The 19,168-nt window shown below is 41.5% G+C and overlaps 1 protein-coding gene across 1 annotated transcript; it reads right to left on the bottom strand.

Annotated features, from left to right (window-relative positions):
- Positions 1 to 57: 57 nt before the first annotated feature.
- Rnft1 (ring finger protein, transmembrane 1) lies at positions 58 to 11,197 on the bottom strand. Its single transcript, XM_034507778.2, has 9 exons — positions 11,026 to 11,197; positions 9,264 to 9,714; positions 9,041 to 9,117; positions 7,056 to 7,156; positions 5,746 to 5,899; positions 4,751 to 4,909; positions 3,703 to 3,768; positions 1,730 to 1,831; positions 58 to 963 (listed from the first exon to the last, which is right to left on the bottom strand). Exons 2-9 carry the CDS (start codon positions 9,661 to 9,663, stop codon positions 829 to 831), a joined length of 1,194 nt encoding a protein of 397 aa, XP_034363669.1. The 5' UTR covers positions 9,664 to 9,714; positions 11,026 to 11,197; the 3' UTR covers positions 58 to 828.
- Between the last annotated feature and the right edge of the window lie 7,971 nt (positions 11,198 to 19,168).

Consider the following 19,168-nt stretch of genomic DNA (forward strand, 5'->3'; position numbering starts at 1 on the left):
ACATGGTACTACACAAAACACAAGACAGCTAATGGCAAGGAGCACATAACAGGTCCACCAGGTGAATGAATCTAAATCATTTATTCTCACTGATTACTAGTCATAGAGCATAATACAGTATTAAAATATAGATCATCCTCAGTAAATCTTCACTTAGAAAATGTGATTGTTATAGGTAAAATATAGCATTTAGAACTTTAATTTAAAAATACAATTTTATGAAAAATTTAAGCATTTTTAGAATGGGAATTATAAAAGTCTGAAATTGTTTCAGATACTATATATATATATATATATATATATATATATATATATCTTATATTTTAAGATATATGTATATATAATTTTAAAGAATATATATACATATATATGTATATATATGTATATATGTGTGTGTGTGTATATATATATATATATATATATATATATATATCTTAAATACTACTATGCAAATCTTTATTCTGAAAACCATGTCAGGAAACAGACACTGAACCCCTTTAAAATGGCTAGTTCTAGTTTCTAATTGCTGTTTTGGTATTATTGATAAGAAACCACATTTCCAATTTAACACTGCAATTATCTGTCAAATAGGTGGAATAAATGTTGCATATTTATTAAGGTGAATATATAGTTTAAAAATGCAGGGCTCTTGCACTTAATCTTTTGAGAAACTGAACTATAAACATATGTCTCATGATACCCTAAAACCATTTTTCTACTCCTGGAAAACAATTTTTTTCTACTGCTGAAGACCAATTATGATTGCCTTTATCAATGTTACCAAACCAGATAAAATTAGTGTCTTGAGGCCTTAATAGTTTGTACAACTTAGTACATCTGAAGGTGAGATGACGTGGCTCCATCTTTCCATTTGTTTATACGTTCTGAAATCACAGTTCTGCACAGTGGACATGTTTTCTCTCTGTTAAACCATAAGGTAATACATTCTTCACAGAATATATGCTGTAAGGGAATGAAGAAGCAGATCTTACAGAATGACACTCTAGAAGGTCACATTCTTTCAAGTTATAAAGGATTTCAGAAAACATCAGTCCCAGCAATTTACAGTGTGAAAATGACTGTTTTAATGGCTGAGCCAGTACAAGTGCTCTCATTCATTCTTTTTCTTTCTTTCTTTCTTTCTTTTTTTTTTTTTTTTTTTTTTTTTTTGGTTTTTCGAGTCAGGGTTTCTCTGTGTAGCCCTGGCTGTCCTGGAACTCACTCTGTAGACCAGGCTGGCCTCGAACTCAGAAATCCGCCTGCCTCTGCCTCCCAAGTGCTGGGATTAAAGGCGTGCTACCACTGCCCGGCAAGAGCTCTCATTCTACTTAACTATTTTCCCAGGTACTGCCTTTTAAGTATGATCACTTACCTGCTTAGTGGTAACTTATGGGCAGTTACTGTGAAATATAGCAAGGAGCACTACACATTTATTAACAACTGCTACAGTTGAGCAAGACTAGTATCCAGTTAGAAACGGAGCCTACTTGCCAGCTGCTTTGGTGTCTAAGTAGTTGATCAAATTATCCTTCCCTTTTCTTATGGTCCTCTGCACACAAATCAGAACCTGAGGGACAGTCTACCATATCCCTTCCATCCTGAACAAGTTAACAGCATTTACTTAACTGCAACCTTCCATTAAATATTACCTTTACTGCCATGTAACAAACATAAATGAGATTTTAACAAATCTGAAAAATGCTATTTATAATTTGTTTAGAAATCTTACCTGACAAAAGAGAAGAACTGGCTTCTGAAATTCAGCTTGACATATTGAACAAATACCATCCATATCTGAACACTGTCTCTTGCTGGCAGGCACTCCATAACTCTATGAAGACAAATTCTGTTAAAAGTAATCCCTGTGGAGAGTTTGGTTGTGAAATACATATCTGGTCTGGGATATGGCTCAGTGGTAGCACATGTTTGAGGCCCAGGGCTCAATCCCTAGAACTATTTCAACAAAAAAATAAGGTGGTATTCCACACTGGAGATTGATTTAGTAGCCTAGACATTAGGCATTCTAAGATGGGATTCATTCTAAAGTCCTACGAATAGTTTGAGCTCTAAGATCTTGACTTTTTTACTAAAGTTGAAAGGGTTTAATCATTATCCATACACAGCAGTTACGAACAATCAAAGCTTTCTGTCGACATGAAAGGGGAAGACGGTGAACAACACCTGAGGGCTTCATAGAAACAGAAAGCAGGATAGGTCCTATTGTGATGGGCTAACAAAAGCTAAAATCAAAGTCCTTTAAGTGAGGATTTACCCTTACGGTCACTTCCATTTTGTTCATAAGGTTGATGAAGGTATGTATATGCACTCGGTGCTTCTTTAATATTTTGTTTTTCTGTGTTAGGTATTGAACCTAGGGCCTCACACACATGCTAGACAAGCACTCTCAAGTTACACCAACAGCCCACAGGGGCATTGGTTTGAGGCGGTTTCAGCACTAATCTTACTAGATTCAACCAAGTGAAATTCTTATAACCACAACTGAACTAACTTAAAGCTGAACTCTGAATTTTACTGTATTTTTTTTTAATGTTCTCTTTGTTTTAAGAGGGTTTCTTTGTGTAGCCCTGGGTCTCCTGGAACTGGCTTTGTAGACCAGACTGGCCTCAAGTCACAGAGATCCATCTGCTCTGCCTCCCAAATGCTGGGATCAGAGGCAGATGCCACAGCACTCACCTAGCATTTGCTTTTGTATCATTAATGATCTTTAAAAAAAAAAAAAAAGTCCCCCATTCTTGTTTTCTTCTCCTCCTCTTACTACCTCTCTCTACCCATTCCCTTCCCCCTTCTCTCTCCATGTGCTCATGGCTGGGCTTATGCAGCAACTCCCCTCCCCATGCCCTAAATAAACTCTATTCTATACTTAAAAAAAAAAAAAAAAAAGTCCCCTAGTTAGTTTGGATTATTCTATAAATAATTTTTTACCTTTTTTCTTTCTTCTTCTTCTTCTTCTTTTTTTTTTTTTTTTGCTAGACTTTCTTGTTGAAGTGCTCAGGCTGGCCCTTAACCTTTAATTTGGGGATCAGTCTTCCATTCCTACCCTTACCTCTCCTAAAACCTAATAGCCTGTTATGAACTGAGATATTGCTGTTGGTAGAGTGCTTGCCTAGAAAACTTAATTTTCAAATACAGAATTGAGTAAGAGGAAATTTCTTTTAGTACGAAAATTGCAAGGAACATAAATCTTTACTGAGTTGTCCTCAAACTAAAGTCATAGTTAAGTGTTTTCATAAAAGTGAAATAGGAAACGTTAATAAAAATATAGAAAGCAAACATCAGCGGATTAAAAAAGGAAAAGAAACAAAAGTCCATGACAAGGTTTTTGAAGTGTGTTTGTCAGTCCTAAAAGATGCCCAATGGATTTGCTTTGTGCTTCCTTTTACAGGATATCTAAGTGTCTGCCATTGAGCCCCAGATCCAAAATGACAAAGGGATTATTGCAAGGGCAGGAGACATTCCAGGACAGAAGCACTGAAGCAACCGGTGGGCAGTGAAATTTAAGAGACTGCTCGTGGAATTCAAACTTCTAAGTCATTACAGCCCCAAGTGCCAAAACATTAGAAAAAAATTTTAGAGTAGAAGAGGAGCAGTTCATGAATTTCTGTTTCTAACACTGCTAAACTAAAGAAAGTAAGGGTGAGACACGGTAGAAGTACTTCCCTTTAACTGATAAACAATACTTACTGGTCGTGTAAAAAATACTCGTAAGACCTGTCGGAACGTTCTCAAATGTCCAAAAAAGTCCAAAAGCTAAAAGAGAAAGAGATAGTTTACTAATTCAAAACCTCTATATGCTAAATCTAAAGACCAAAGGTAAAATTCAATTCCCACCTACCCTAATGTTCATTATGTCACACTAGTAGTCATGAATTTATTTCAACCTCAGTAAAGTAGTACATAGATCTGAGCCACCTCTTAACCTCAGCTACAATTTAATCAAGACAAATAAACCTATGTCAAAGACACTGCAGCAGGCTAGCAGGTAAGAGCACTGGCTGCTGTTCCATTCCATCCCTAGCACCCATATGGCACTCATATAGAGGCTCAACCTCTATCTGGTCTACAGAGTGAGATCCAGGGCTACATAGGGAAATCATGTCTCAGAAAACAAGTTTCAATGGTCTATGTAACAAGTTTCAGGACAGCTAGAGCTACACAGTGAGACCCTGTCTCAATGCTCCAACACACACACAAACACACACTGTCTCACTCTTAAAAAGTTTAATAAAGTACTAAGTTGAAGGGATCAGGCATCAAGTGAAGAGAAGAAGATATTCCTCAGGTTTGAGAACTGTGTACTACAGATGGTACTGTGAGGGTTAGTGTCTTTTTTACTTTATCTTCCTTAGATAGGTATCACATGTATGCTAATCTTCTCTGCTACTCCTCAACAAAAACTGAGCTTAGCATGGTGCAGGTACTTAGGAGACAACACAAGAACCAATGTAGTCCCCCACGCCCTCAGACCACCAGGATCCTTCTTTTCCTCTTTCTTGATCACTGTCTTCACTGAGGTGAGGTCTTCCTGATTGCCAATGCTGGCAAACTCGTGATTTTCCTGCCTCTCTAGCTGGGATTACAGGTATATGTCAGCTCTACATTTCTAAACAGGTAAGAGTCTGCCATTACTTTCAATTAGTGATAGGAAAATAAATTTTGAGGCAGTAGTGATGTAAAGCCAGGAATTGGTATAGCAGTCACTTTGTCAACGCTAGGTTAGAATGATACTTACTTTTAGTATGAGGTAGAGTAAAGCCAGCAATATCCCGAGACTCCATGTAGTTACATTACCAAACTCCCCGTAGCTTATAAGGTACCGAAACCAAACTGGTATGGGAACAAAAATTCGGTAATACTGACACAGTTCTTCTAAAAGCATGTACCAATATCCCTATAAATGGAAGGAAAAAGAAATAAATTCAGCTACCTAAGGTATTAAATACATAGCATAACACTATTGGAAGGATAACATCATAAATATATAATCACTAATTACAATAACTGAAATTATGTTTCAGAATTATGATTAACACAAATTCAATCTATCACATACCATTGTCATTACATGGCTTGGCTTGGTGTTGGGCCAGTGAGATGACCCAGTGAGTATGGGTGATGACCTTAGTTCGCGCTTTAAAACCCATATGGTGGAGAGGTGCACACAAAATAATAAATATGAAATCTTAATTTATAAGCTGGGTATGGTGACTCATTTTTAGCCAGCATTGAGAGGCTCTGGTAGGACTGCAGTGAGTTCCTGAGCAGCTCAGGCCATAGAGTAAAACCTTATCTCACTAAGCCACTATCTAACTGCTTATCAACATTTATCAACTGGCAATGCCTTGGAGAAAAGCAGAAGTACAAACCTAGACTTTTCTGGTAATAGATGTGAAGATTGAGTTTTCAATTATTTTGAAGAAAATATAATTCTGATTTTAGCCAATTAGTATTTTCAGTTGTAGTACTTGAGCAAGTGGTTGCCAGATAGAAGTAATAAAAATTAGGTTATTTAGGTGTGGGAGAGATGGCTCTGCAGTTGAAAGTACTCCTTGCTCTTCAGAGGACCTGAGTTAGGTTCCCAACAGTCACATCAGGCAGCTCACAAACTCCAGACCCAGGGTATCTGACGCCCTCTTCTGGCCTCTAAACTAAGAGACATGTAAATGAAGACTAGCTAGCATTCAGGGAGTTTGCTAACATTCCAGTAAGCATTAGGTAGTTTCTTACCTTTGATTTAAAAGGCATAATGAAAGAAGGCACCAGTAAAATCAGGCATTTTAAACCCATGAAAAAGAATTTCAGAATGAAGTCTGTAATTCCAACAATCCAAAGAACTTCCCAGAAGCTCAACTGTTCGAGTGTAGGATTTAAGAAAATTAAGCTACCAAGAGAAAAACATAAGCATTTATGAAAGTAACATACAAAGTATTGGTAAAGGTTTTAAGTTTGCTGCAGTATTTTATGTATTTCATGAGATATTTCAGAGCTCTAGCACTGAACTATATACCCTGAGCCTGTTCTTTCCAGGCATCTAACAATATACTTCTACAGTAGATCTACTAAGTCAGAGATCTCACCTCCTTTTATGTCCAGACTGAGCCTGCTTCATCTAAACTTCATTTCCCTGGTTAGTTTTTGTACAGGACCATGAGCCCCTTTTGTTTCGTGTGTTCTTTCACTTAGGCTGACCTCACTGTTGATAAGCTATGCCCAGCCAGTCTTGGAATTTTTAAGTATCAAACATATAGTCAGTCTTGGGATTTTTAATTATCAGACATATATATTCTGATAACATGCTGTGTCTTTGTGTAGTGAGGGACAGTATGTATATGTCTGACTGCAGATTCCTGTGAAATCAGCAGAGGGCATCAGACCCCTGGACCTGGAGTCTCCTCTAGAAAGTAGCAGGCCTGGTCTTCCCAGGCCACAGGCTAGCTAGTCTTCATTTACATGTCTCTTAGTTTAGAGGCTAGAAGAGGGCATCAGATACCCTGGGTCTGGAGTTTGTGAGCTGCCTGATGTGTCTCCCACTCACTCTCCCATTCATTGCAGCCCAGATTTGTCTGTATCAATGCTGCTGGCCCAGGCCTTCTAATTATCTGATTAAAGCTGAAAAGTCAGAATATCCGGCATGGAAATGCATGTTAATATGTCTTTTACTGATTGATTTTTAGAAACAAAAGTTTGGTAATACCACCTAATGCTACTAAATAAAACTCTGATTAAAATTGGTGAATGGCACATTACCTGTATTTCCAGCACTCAAGAGGCTGAGGCAGGAGGAATGCAAGCTGGTACCTTGGACTACACAGTGGGATTCTACCTCAAAAAAAACAAAAAACTGATTCAACAGAAACCCACTTATCAGAAAGTACTTATTGAGCACATGCTATGTGCCATGGTGTTAGGGATACAAGTCTGTAAGTCACACCTGTCAATCATGAAAGGAGACAATTGAAAATTGAACTCTAATAAGCATTACGTGCAAACAGGATATACGCAAAAAACAACAGATGTATACTAGGATCTCTGATTACCTGTAATGAAGTGACTGAGAATGAAAGGTGTAATATAAGAGGGTGGAAGAACCTGCCAGGAACACCAGTAACCAAGCACACCGAAGCTTTGATGACCGTTCCTGAAAAAGACACAATTCTGTAATTTACTGTGTTTAGGCCGGAATTTTAAGTAATAGTAGCATTTTTATTTGATGATCAATGTATTAACTTAGCAGGTAGTCTATATTAAGAATAAAAAACATTCTAAGTTGTTCATTACAACCACTGTTTTTGTTAATAATAAACCATAACTGAACAAAATTTTAAAATGCAAGCTGGGCATGGTGGCAACTCTTTAATTCCAGCACTGGGGAAGCAGAGCCAGGCAGATCTCTGTGAGTTTGAGGCCAACCTGGTCTACATAAGAGTTCCCAGACAGGCTATATAGAGAGACCCTGTTTCAAACCATCACCCCCATAAAAAATTTAAAAATCCAAGACCAATGAGTTCCAGAGACCAATCTTCACACTGACATAAAGGACCCATCTACCCAAAGCAATCTTTATGTCTGCAGCTTTTTTTCTTCTCCACAAAACAGAAATTTTTTAAAATGCACGTTTCAGTAAATCAGTTCATAAATATGCAATAATTTTGATCTTTAAAATTCAATTTTTATTACTAGTTTAATTGAAAGTTTTACAGTTGAGTATCCTAATCCATAAACTGAACAACTTTTTGAGCACTAACAAAATACCCAAAAGTGGAAACTTCCACACGTGACTTCACTGCAAGTCAAAACACCAGTACACTAAAAGTAATATATAAGAATGCCTCTGGGCTGTGTGGATAAGGCAGACAGAAGACAACTCAAAGGCACCTCATATATGGGCAAAATTTCCAATGTTAAAGAAGTCAATCTGGTAGGAATATTTTTGTTACTGTTGTTTTCTAAAGAGAGGATGGCCTGGTGCTCACTATAATATCCCAGACGGGCTCTGAATTCATGGCAGTCTTCTTGCTTCAGCAGCCCCATTGCTGGGATGATAAGTACATACCACTGTGCCCAGGAGTAACCTGTGCTCGTTTTAAACTATGCACTAGAATTATTGTTAATATGCTATACTATAAATTCCCAGATATGACCCCTTTTAAGGTGAAATTTCATAGATTCTTAGAACTTTTTCTAATGATTCAGATGATTAAAACTTTCTTGACACTACTAGAAAAACTTCTTGAGGTTTTTTTTTTAATTTTTAAGATTTATTTATTTCATGTATGTGAGTACACTGTCGCTGTCTTCAGACACACCAGAAGAGGGCATCGGATTCCATTACAGACGGTTGTGAGCCACCACGTGGTTGCTGGGAATTGAACTCAGGACCTCTGGAAGAGCAGTCAGTGCTCTTAACCACTGAGCCATCTCTCCAGTCCTGAGGTTATTATTATCATTTTTTTTTTTAAGTAAGAAACATCTGCCACTCATAGGGCATGCCTTTAATCCCAGCACTCAGGAGGCAGGCCAATCTCTTGAATTTGAGGCCAGCCTGGTCTACACACTGAGTTCTAAGCCAACCAGAAAGTCAGAGTGAAATCCTATATCAAATACACACCTATAACACCAGTGCCCATTCATTCAATGCTCGCCTTTATTTACTGTCCATCTCATAGTGCAGCAACTGACTTTTTAAAGTGATATTATACTACTCAGTATAATTAACTCATAAAATTGCCAAACTAGAGCACACAGTGTGCTCTAAGTCTCTTAATCCCCTTGTGTAGGCTTTTTTTTTTTTTTTTTTTTTTTTTTTTTTTTTTTGGTATCAAACAAGTAAAGTGAGATAACTAAGCATTAGGACAGGGAACTTATTCCAAGTCATTTAGAAAACAAAACAAAGCATGTGGTGGACATCACAATGTATCCTGTTGCTTCCTAGTCCTCCAGAAAGTGACTCCTAGTTCTCTCAAAGTTATTTCTAATTCTGTAAAGAGAAACAGTTAATAATTTAGTTGCTTGTTATACTTACTCTTAGAAAAACCTGATTTACAATGCTTTTGTTTGCATACATAAAGGTTGTTAGCAGCCCAATTCCAAGAGAAATTCCTGTTAGAAAATAAGTTCTAGTTAATTGAAAGAAAAAACCCAAGAAGATTATATAAACTAATATAATTTTTTAAAGCTAGCAACCAAAATATATGTTAAAATTATCAATAAAAAGAGAAACTGAATTCAGCAGTTTTATTTCCTACCTGTTATGTGCTGCATAACAAGTTTAATACCCAGAATCAAAATATAAGGAAGACTTTTTTGCAACCACTTGAAGAGATAGTGGAATTCTGAGAAGGAGCCGCTTCCATGTTCTCCAGACTCTGTGGCATAGTCATCAGGTGGCCTTGCTTCACTGTGGGGGTAACTCCGTAAACGACTATGCACACATCCATGGGCACAGGTACAGATGCCTGACCTTGTATTTCTAGAGCTTGGATTTTCAGAATATTCTTTCGGTCTGGAGTTTATTTGGATATGTACATCTCCAGGGTGCAGGGAACCTTCTGTCGATCTTGATGAATGAACACACGGGGAGGCTGCAGCACCCTCATCATGTGCAGTGCCTGGAGGACCATGCAGTTGGTTACAGCCGGCTTGCATGGCCCTTGAGTAGTTTTTCTCTAAAATGTCTTTGCTTCAGGATTCTTTCTCCTTAAAAGTAAGATCAAAGAGCAGAAAGCATGGTAAGTTAATCACAAGCAGTGCATCGGTTCATTAGGTGTCCTTTGTTCACTAACAGGGCAGCTGACAGTCACAGACGGATTTTCAGGTCCTTCAAGATCTTTACTACTGCCAAAGCTCTGCTGCCCTGCCCCAACCCACCCAAAGGTCCAACTTTGGCAAACCAGTGAGTTTTGAACCTTGGGAGCTACTTAAAATACAAAGCATATTTGGTGAACATTTGCTTTTGAACTGCAGATGTCTTTATTTCTCTAATGCCAAACGACATCAGCAAACAGTCAAAGAAGGGGTGGCCAGCAGATAGCACTATGAATAGCAGGACTCATCCTGAATAAGTAGGCACATGTACTTTGAGGCAAAGCCCACATTAAGAAGTTTGCTAAGGCTGGGTGAGATGGCTGGGTGAGTAAGTCAAGACCGTTAATTTGAGTTAAATCTCCTAAACCCATATGGTAGAAAAAAATGAACTGACTTCCACAAGTTCTCTGACATGCACACTAAATAAATACATTTTTTTTTTACAAATTCATTAATGTTTAGAAGGAAAAAATCAGTGCCTTAATTAAGCATCAACAAAGATAATAAACATTTCATTTTATGCTGAAACAGCTTCCACAAAGCTAATAAGGTTTTCAGTAATTAATGGCGCTACCGAGAATATTGCTTCTCCTCCCAAAAGAATGTTAGTCAAATACCTTTGAAAGGGGGCCCATAGGGGGAATCATCATGTAATTGCTAAGTGATGTTTTAGTCTAAATAAGGAGTTTGTCCCCCACCCCCACCCCCGAATAAAAATGCCACCATCGGCAGTGTGGCGTGAGTAGGGGTGTCAGAAGAGAGGCGGTGAGCAGGGCAAGATCCCTACGTGATCCAGTGTGGATCTCGGACCAGGGTGCTAGAGTCGCGCTGTCGCCCGACGAAACGCAGAGCCCACACCGCCGGGCCTCTCCCGTTTCCCCCGCGAGGGAGCTAGCTGCAGCGGAGGCTGGCTCAAACCGTGCAGTTACTGTGTGACGTTTCGAAGAGGCTCGGAAGCCACGGCGGCTCTATCGCCCCACTCTCTGAAGAGCGACTTGGGACAGGACAGTTTGTGTCTCTGCTATTAAAAAAGAAAAACAAAACCTGCCCTCCTTCATACATAAACAAGAAAAGGGGAAAGAGAGAAAGAAAAGTAAACGCCAACTCTTCCGGAATCCGCGAGGACAGAGTTCTCCACCCACGTCCGAGCTTCGGCTCTTCTCCCCGGAAACCCTCCGCCTCACCCCCTTTCCCAGGCCTGACCTCTCATGACCAGGAGCGGGCAGCCTCGGCAGCCACAATACCAACAGCCCGACACGCGGCCGCAAGCCCTTCTCGTCAAGCCTTCCGTCTCGGACGCCACCAGCACCAGCACCAGCAGCGCTCGGCCTGGCCCAGCGGCGGCGCGCGCGCTCCCAAGACGTCGTCACGCGCGGCCCGCCTTCACCGGGCCACGCCTCTAGGCTCCGCCCCGAGCTCATCCCGGCCCCGCCCTTTCCTGGCGGAGAAGGGAACCTTTAGGCCCCGCCCCGGTACCTAGCTCCGCCTTCACCAGGAGGAGGAGGAGGGCGCCTCTAGGCCCCGCCCTGTGTCCGGGTTGCTGTGGTGGGTGTGTGCGCTAATTAAGTCTGCGTGGCTGTCAGGTCTTGCGTGCATTGGTAATCAGTCACACGCTTCCGAGTCCTCCAGTACTCGAGGTTGAGAATGGGTAGATCCAGGAACCTGCTTGGCTGCGGGCTGCGTACCGGGAGCCGCGATCCGGACGAGAACATTGGGGCTTCCGGCTGCGTGTTGCTAGCTATACCAGACCCGCTGGGCTGCCTGGACCAAGAGGTTGTGTGACCTGGATTCGGGTTCCAAGCTTGACAGTGCGCCTTAGTTCATGTCACAACCGGGTGCCAGAACTGGATATCAGAAGCACCGAGAAGTTTGTGAGGCCGTGGAAGTAGATTTAGAAAATCCCGTGTTAGCGAACAGGGAACTTCTAAAATAAAGGCTACTAAGGGGAGGTTGGGGGGGGGGGGGGGGGAGAGACAATAGCAAGGGGAAAAAACAGTTCCGGAAAGTCTAGGACATCAAAAGACTAACAGACTTCCTAAGATTCTTGAGATTAAGAATTTCATCAGAGGTTGAAGGAACCAGGCAAAGGTCTGGCGTTTTACACACACTGATGAGTTAAGTGTCCAGTAATTGTTGAATATTTTGTCTTTCCACTTGACTTTCAAATACCTTGTCAAAGTCGCTGGTGTGATTCCTTAGCTATGAAATTTTGTCTTTCTTTCATAGTAGTAAAACTGAATCCACTATTTTTAGCCTCGGGCATTCATCTTGAGACTGTACTTAAATTTCTCTCAAGTCAAAAAGCACTTAAAAAAAAATCCCAAACCTTTTTTGGATCTGCTCCTCACTATGACCTGCACATTAGCTCTCTTTTAAGACTTGGTCTTATGTAGCCCAGACTGGCCTAGAACTGGCTTTGTAGTGGATGGTAGCCTTGAACTCCTGAAGACCCTACCCTCATTTTCTTCAGTGCCAGGATCACAGGCGTGTGCTCTCATGCCTGGCTCTTTTCATTTTTGAATAGAAGGCTTTGAGCTTCAAGCTTTTTCACAAATTATATTTCTGGTTATGTAAGATTGAGGGCCATGCTCCAGTCTGTAAGTGAATCTTCTGAGACACTTGCATATATTCTCCCATTCCAGTACACGAGTGTTTTATGATTAATTTTTAAATGTTATTTGTGCCTGTGCATGATGATGGCAGATGGTGCTTGAACTGGTAAGACAATCAGAGGACACTCTGTGGGTAATTTCTCTCCTACCTTTCCTTGAATTCCAGGGAGCCAACTGAGATTGCCAGTTTTGTGTAAAGCAGAGATCCTACATGAATGGTTTTATTTTAAACCAAAATGAATGCATGTTAGTGCCTCATGATTGTAACCCCAGACTTGTGGAGTGTAAGGCAGGAAGATTGCTATGAGTTCCAGGCCAGTCTGTGATACAAAATGGGACTCTTAATCTCAAAAGATAACATAAATGCAAATTTAGGAAACAGGAAAATCATGAAATTTCACATAATCAAGCCCCAACTACAGCATAACAACAGTTTGTTTTAGTATGTTTGTAAATTTAATATACATAATGTTCAAATTCCCATTTATTTATTTATTTAGGATTCATTTAGTTATTATGTATAAAATGTTCTCCCTGCGTATATTTAGTTATTATATATAAAATGTTCGTCCTGCACACCGGACAAAGGCACCAGATCTCATTATAGATGGTTGTGAGCCACCACATGATTGCTGGGAACTGAACTCAGGACCTTTGGAAGAGCAGCCAGTGCTGTTAACCTCTGAGCCATCTCTCCACCCCCAAATTCCCATTTTAACAATATAACACATTGAAGGCATATCAGTACATACTGGAAATGTATTAGTACATTTTATTCAGATGCCTTGACTAAACAGTCACAGATTTGAAGGAGAGCATTTGAGATGAACTTTGACTTCTGGGATAAGATTTTCACTTGAATCCTGAATTTTCGTTTTGTTTTGTTTTGTTTTGTTTTTTTGAGACAGCGTTTCTCTGTGTAGCCCTTGCTGTCCTGGAACTCACTCTGTAGACCAGGCTGGCCTCAGAATCCTGAATATTAGAAAGAGCATTTTCATTTTAATTAATTAGTTAAGAAAGCAAGAATAGTGCCAGGCAAGATGTGCCTGCTGGTGCAGTAGTGGCACAGACGTCACAAGGATAACCAACCACTTCAGAATTGGATCTGAGGACCGCTCTACAGGAAGGAAGTCAGACCTGGTACTGTCGACCTGGTCAAAAACCCATGGCTTAGGAGGTCACAGGACCCAAAGAGGAACCTATTGCTGTTTCTGTTAAGGGATACGTGGAGCCATCTTCTGGATATGCTTATATCCATAGATTAGTGCTACCCTTGGTTTGGGCCTGAGGCACTTCTCTCTGCAGTAGTCAGCAGTTAATGCTGAGGATGTTGAGTGCTCCCTGGTACTGGCCCTCTGTATCAAATCCTCCCTCCCTGCCAGGCTAAGGAAACATCTGGGGAGGAGGGTGGGAGGACGTGGCATGTGCTTACCGAAGTCTGACCAAAATCAAGTATTAACACAGGATTAACATTCTAGTAGGCATCACTAATTGGACTCGGTGAGTTACTGACAAAAAAAAAAAAAGGGAGACTTGAGGAGGGAAGGGAGACATGCTGGAGGTGGGGGGGGGGGGAGGAGAAGGAGGGGGCCTCAGAAGGGATGGGTATATTTGAACAAGATGCACTGTTTACATGTATAAAATAGTCAAATAATGAAGGATAATCTGCTAAAAGCAACAACAACAAAATCAGTAAGTTCAAGTCAGTAATCCCAGCACTGGGAGGTGGAGGCAGGAGAATCTGGAGTTCAAGGCCAGTCTCGCCTGCTTGAAAGCCCTGTCTCAAACCAACCAACCAACAAGAAAACAAGCAAAAAAATAAATAAATAAATAAAAATAAAAAATAAAAAAGCATTTACTATTTACTGACAAGAATTGTCCTAGATACTAGAAAGAGAATGAAAAACAACACAGTCCAAATCCCACAGGGAAGTCCGTGGTTAGATAGGCCTCACAACAAATAATTACAGCAGATTGGAACAGATGCTGTCATCGAGGGTTGTTTGGTTTGCGTTGCTGTGGAAGAGGCAGGAGCCTTTAACTTTGTCAAGCAAGAAACACGTCCTTACGGCCGTGCCGTCTGAGATGAAGGTGGAAGAGCGGAATCAGCGTGTAGAAACATTTGGTGGAAGACTATGCCACTGACATGCCATGGTCCTTTAAGGAGGTAGCTTTTGGGTTTTTTTTGTTTGTTTGTTTGTTTTTGTTTTTTGTTTTTTTGTTTTTTTTGTTACAGCAGTAAGCACAGCAGAGAAGAGGAAGAGAAGGCACAGGGTACAGAGGAGGAACACAGAACAGCTGGGGTCCTCACTTAAGAGTCTGTAGTTTATTCTTTGTTCTTATTTTGTGGACATTGTTGTTTTGCATGCATGAATGTCTGTGTGAGGTGTCTGGATCCCCTGGAACTGGAGTCACAGATATTTGTGAGCTGCCATGTGGGTGCTGGGAACTGAACTCAGGTTCTCTACAAGAACAGCCAATGTTCTTCACTGCCGAGACGCCTCTCCTGCCCCTGTAGTTTTATTCTAATGGTCCAGAAGGAACTACTGAGTTTTAAGCATCAGTTCTATGACCAAGAGTGTGTTTGCAGAAAATTCACATGCTAGTAGGACCGAATGCAGGGTGAATTAAATGACTCTCAGTCCTTTGGGTAGGAGACAAGAAGGTCTTGAACTTGTTAGTGTAGCAGCATTCAGGGGGCAGATGAGAGTGGAGAGGCTATAGGAGAGGATTCCCAGGTTTCAGGTGGCAGCCGTCATCCCCCTACTCCCTCCCACATTGCACCCAAGATTGTTTTTAAAGATTTATTTGTTTATTTTATGTATGTGAGTACACAGTAGCTGTCTTCAGACACACCAGAAGGGGGCATCTCAGAGGTCCCAGTCGGGTGCTGCTGAAGACATGGCGCATTCTTAGAGAGCTGCTGGTCTTTCATCTTTGGGCTTCTTTTAGTTGGAACCCCAAAGAAGTTGGTTCTAACATCAGCAAAGGAATGCCACAGCAAAGGGGTAAATGAATTTGCCAGCAAGGTTGAAAGTAAGCAGGCAAAAATCAAAGTCCCCCTTTTCCATGCCTTTGCCTGGGCTGACAATAGAATGTGCCCCCCACGTTTAGGATGGGTCTTCCTATTTGAAATGATCTGATCAAGAAAGTGCCTAAGCAACTCGTGTTTCAGTTGTTTCCAGGTGAGGTCAAGTTGACAGCCAAGGCGTACTGGCTGTTGGTATAATAGCAGTTATGTTAATAGATTCTTGAAAGCTTCCTGGACATTGAGACAAAAACTTATGGCTGGCAAACTTTTGCAACCATGTGGTCCAATGAAGGTTGGATTCTTACACAAGGGGCCACTGGAGAGAGGCCCAGTTATTCTGCCTCTCTTGGCTTCCTACGAGGTGCCCTAGACATGTATAAGGCCACCCTTGCTTACCCCCAACTGAGGTCATTCAGATCACAAAAGTCAACCAGTCAACCAGTCAACATACAGCACAGAAGGGGGAAAAAACCCACCATTTATCTCATGCCTCCAGTTTAGAGAGCGTCAGATTTGTTTCATAACAGTAAGTAACCTAAGATACCTAAGATACCTAATAAGATACCTAAATGACTGATTCGATGTGGGGTGGGAAAGGAAGAGTCTTTGCTTGAGTAGCTAGACACATTAACGTTAGAAAACTCTACAGTAAGTGACTAACTGCTGTGACCATGTGAGCAGGGAGCCCGTGCCTACAGAGACCAGAAGGTGTCCGGTCCCTGGCAGCTAGAGTCACAGGTAGTTATGAACTGTCCATCGTCATATCCTGTGGAAGAGCAGCACGTGCTCTTAACTGCTCAGCCATTTTCCCAGCTCCATCTTTTTCTTTCTTTCTTCTTTTTTTAAACATCTGTCTGTCTGTCTGTCTGTCTGTCTATCTGCCTGTTTATTTGTTTGTATGTGTGTAGACATATAGATGAAGGCCAGAGGATAACTCGTGGAACTGTGGAATTCAGTTTTCTCCTTTCTCCTTGTCCTGTGTGTGCCAGCTAGTTTTGTGGTTCGTTCCTTTGTTTGTTTATTGTCTTTGTGACATAACCTAGAGTCTCCTGGGAAGAGAAGTTCAAGATGAAGAAATGCCCAAATCACATTGGCCTGTGGCCATGTCTGTGAAAGATTGTCTTAACTGGCACTCGATGTGAGAGGCCCCAGCCCATGGTGGTGGCATCGTCCCTGGGCACGTGGGCCTGGGTTGTGTAAGAAAGCTGGCTGAGGTGCTGGGGAGAGGACTCAGCGGTTGAGAGCACAAGCTGCTCTTCCACAGGACCCAGGTTCAATTTCCAGCACCCACATGGCAGCTCACACCTGTCTGTAACTCCAGTTCCAGGGCTTCTGACACCTTCACAGAGACAAGCATGCAAAACACCAGTGAAGATAAGATAATGATAAATTGGGCTGGAGAGATGGCTCAATTCCCAGCAACCACTTGGCTCACAATCCTCCATAGTGGTATGATGCTGTCTTCTGATGGATGCTCTCTCCTGTCTTGCAGGCATACATGCAAATAGATTGCTCAATATACAGAAATTGATCTTTCTTTAAAATAAAAGTAAGTTATATAATAAAAGAGAAAGCAAGCTAGCTGAGCATGAGCCAAAGGGAAAGCCGGGGTAGTGATCTTCCGTGATGTCTGATTCAGTTCTTGCTCTGACTTCTCTCAGTGATGATGGACTTTGACCTAGAAGTGAAACCAAATTAAATTCTCTCCCCTCTGATGTTGCTTTTGGTTAGACTTTTCTCCCAGCAACAGAAAAGCAAACTGGAGCAGGGATCAGAATCAGGTCATCTGGCTTGGTGGCAGGCGCTTCTCCCCACTGAGCCATCTCACTGGCCCCATTTAAAATGATTGATGATGTTTATTCAGTGTGTGTACCACGCCCATCTCACGTGGGCACGTGGGAATGCAGCAGGGGGCGTGTGGACGTGAAAGGGCAACTTCTATTAGTCCTGGGGATTGAATTCAGGTTGTCAGGCTTGGTGGCTGTCACTTGCTGAGTCATTCCACTGGCCCTTGTTTTCTTTAAGACCTAGTCTCGCCACTCTGACTAGCCTGAACGACATTAGTCTTCAATTTGTAGCAAATCACCTGCTTTGGTCTCCTGAATACAGTCATGTGCCACAGTGTCTGGCCAGGACTGGTTTTTGTGGATGCAAAATGGGGAATAATGGTCATACCTATAATCTGAGCACTAGGAAGCTGAGGCAAAGAGAAACGTTGTTTGGGACCAGGCTAGGTTACATAGTGAGGCCTTTTCTTAAAAACAAACAAACAAATGAAACCAACCAAACAAAAACAAACAAGTTGGGCATGGTGGCTCACACCTGTAATCCCAGCATTACAAGTGTGAGCCACCATGAGATGGGAGATGGGAGGATCGCCATCAATTCCCGTGCAAATCTGAGCTGGTACATATTCAATTCCAGGGCAGTCTGGGCTGCCAAGTGAGACTCCGACACCACAGACCAATGAAAGAGCAACCTTGGTGAAGGGAGGTCTGAGGGTTAATCTGGCTTTAGAAATAAGGTTGGGGAGACTAGAGAGCCAGCTCAGTGTGTTCACATCCCTAGCACCCAAAGAGAAGCTGGGTAAAGAACCTGTAACCCTAGTGTTGGGGAACACAGTATTCCCCAAGTTCATTGAAGAGATTCAGATTCAAAACATAAGCAGGAGACACGGGGCTCCCTCCGTGGCTCTTGAAGTTGCAGGAGGAGCTGAGCAGGCCAGGAGCTGCAAGGCTACAGGACAGTAAATGGGGGCATGCTATAACCTGTGGGGAGACCATGGGAGGCTGCACCCAAATAGAGGAAACTGGAGAAGATACTTTTAGTTTTGTATAGGGTAGCCACAAAACTACAGGTCAAGTGGTAGCCATGTAGGAATCAGACTTGAAAGTGAAGGGCTGAGTCCCCAGAATTATATTCAAGACAATTCTTATATTCTTACTAAAAGAACAACATCATCCAAATATATATAATCTTCAGGATGGGCTTGCATAAGACTTCAGGTTATATCTTGTTCAGATTTCTTTCCATAGATCTCAAGAAGAACTGAAGCCCTAGCCCTGCTGTCAGGTCTCAGATCCCTCGTTAAGGGTTATTCACATGGAAACTTTCAGGGGGCTGTGTTTTGTCACTCCAGAATAATTCTTTATAGAGACTTAAAAGTCTCAAAATCCATTGATTGATGGTAACAAAACAGACTCTCTGACGGGGAGCCTTAGATAGAACACAGATGGCAGGGACACTCTGGAATAGATCTCCAGAACCCGTTCCACTCCAGGAGACATTTGGAGGACAGATACCATGTTCACAGAACTGGTACCTGAGAAAGCACTCTCTATGAAGAACCAGAACCTCACCAGCTCTTTGGCGTCTTCAGAGCACTCCTAACACAAAGTGTGGCCAGAAGCAGAGTCTCTACAGGTCTAAGAATCCCTTTCCCATTGGAACCCAGGAAGCCTTCTGCACCATGTCAACATTTGGATTAAAATTATTTCTTTTGCCCTCAAGATTGCTAGTTGCTGATGTGGTCCTGCTTGACTTATTAAATATGCTCAATATACATCTTTAAATTCATAATCCTCCTGCCTCACCTTCAGAATCTTGGGATTGCAGGCAAGCATCATCTTGACAAGCTGAACAGCTATTCATTCATTCATTCATTCATTCATTCATTCATTCATTCATTTATTGAGACCAGCTC

The sequence above is a fragment of the Arvicanthis niloticus genome, chromosome 6 (genome assembly GCF_011762505.2).
Source record: "Arvicanthis niloticus isolate mArvNil1 chromosome 6, mArvNil1.pat.X, whole genome shotgun sequence".
Taxonomy (NCBI): domain Eukaryota; kingdom Metazoa; phylum Chordata; class Mammalia; order Rodentia; family Muridae; genus Arvicanthis; species Arvicanthis niloticus.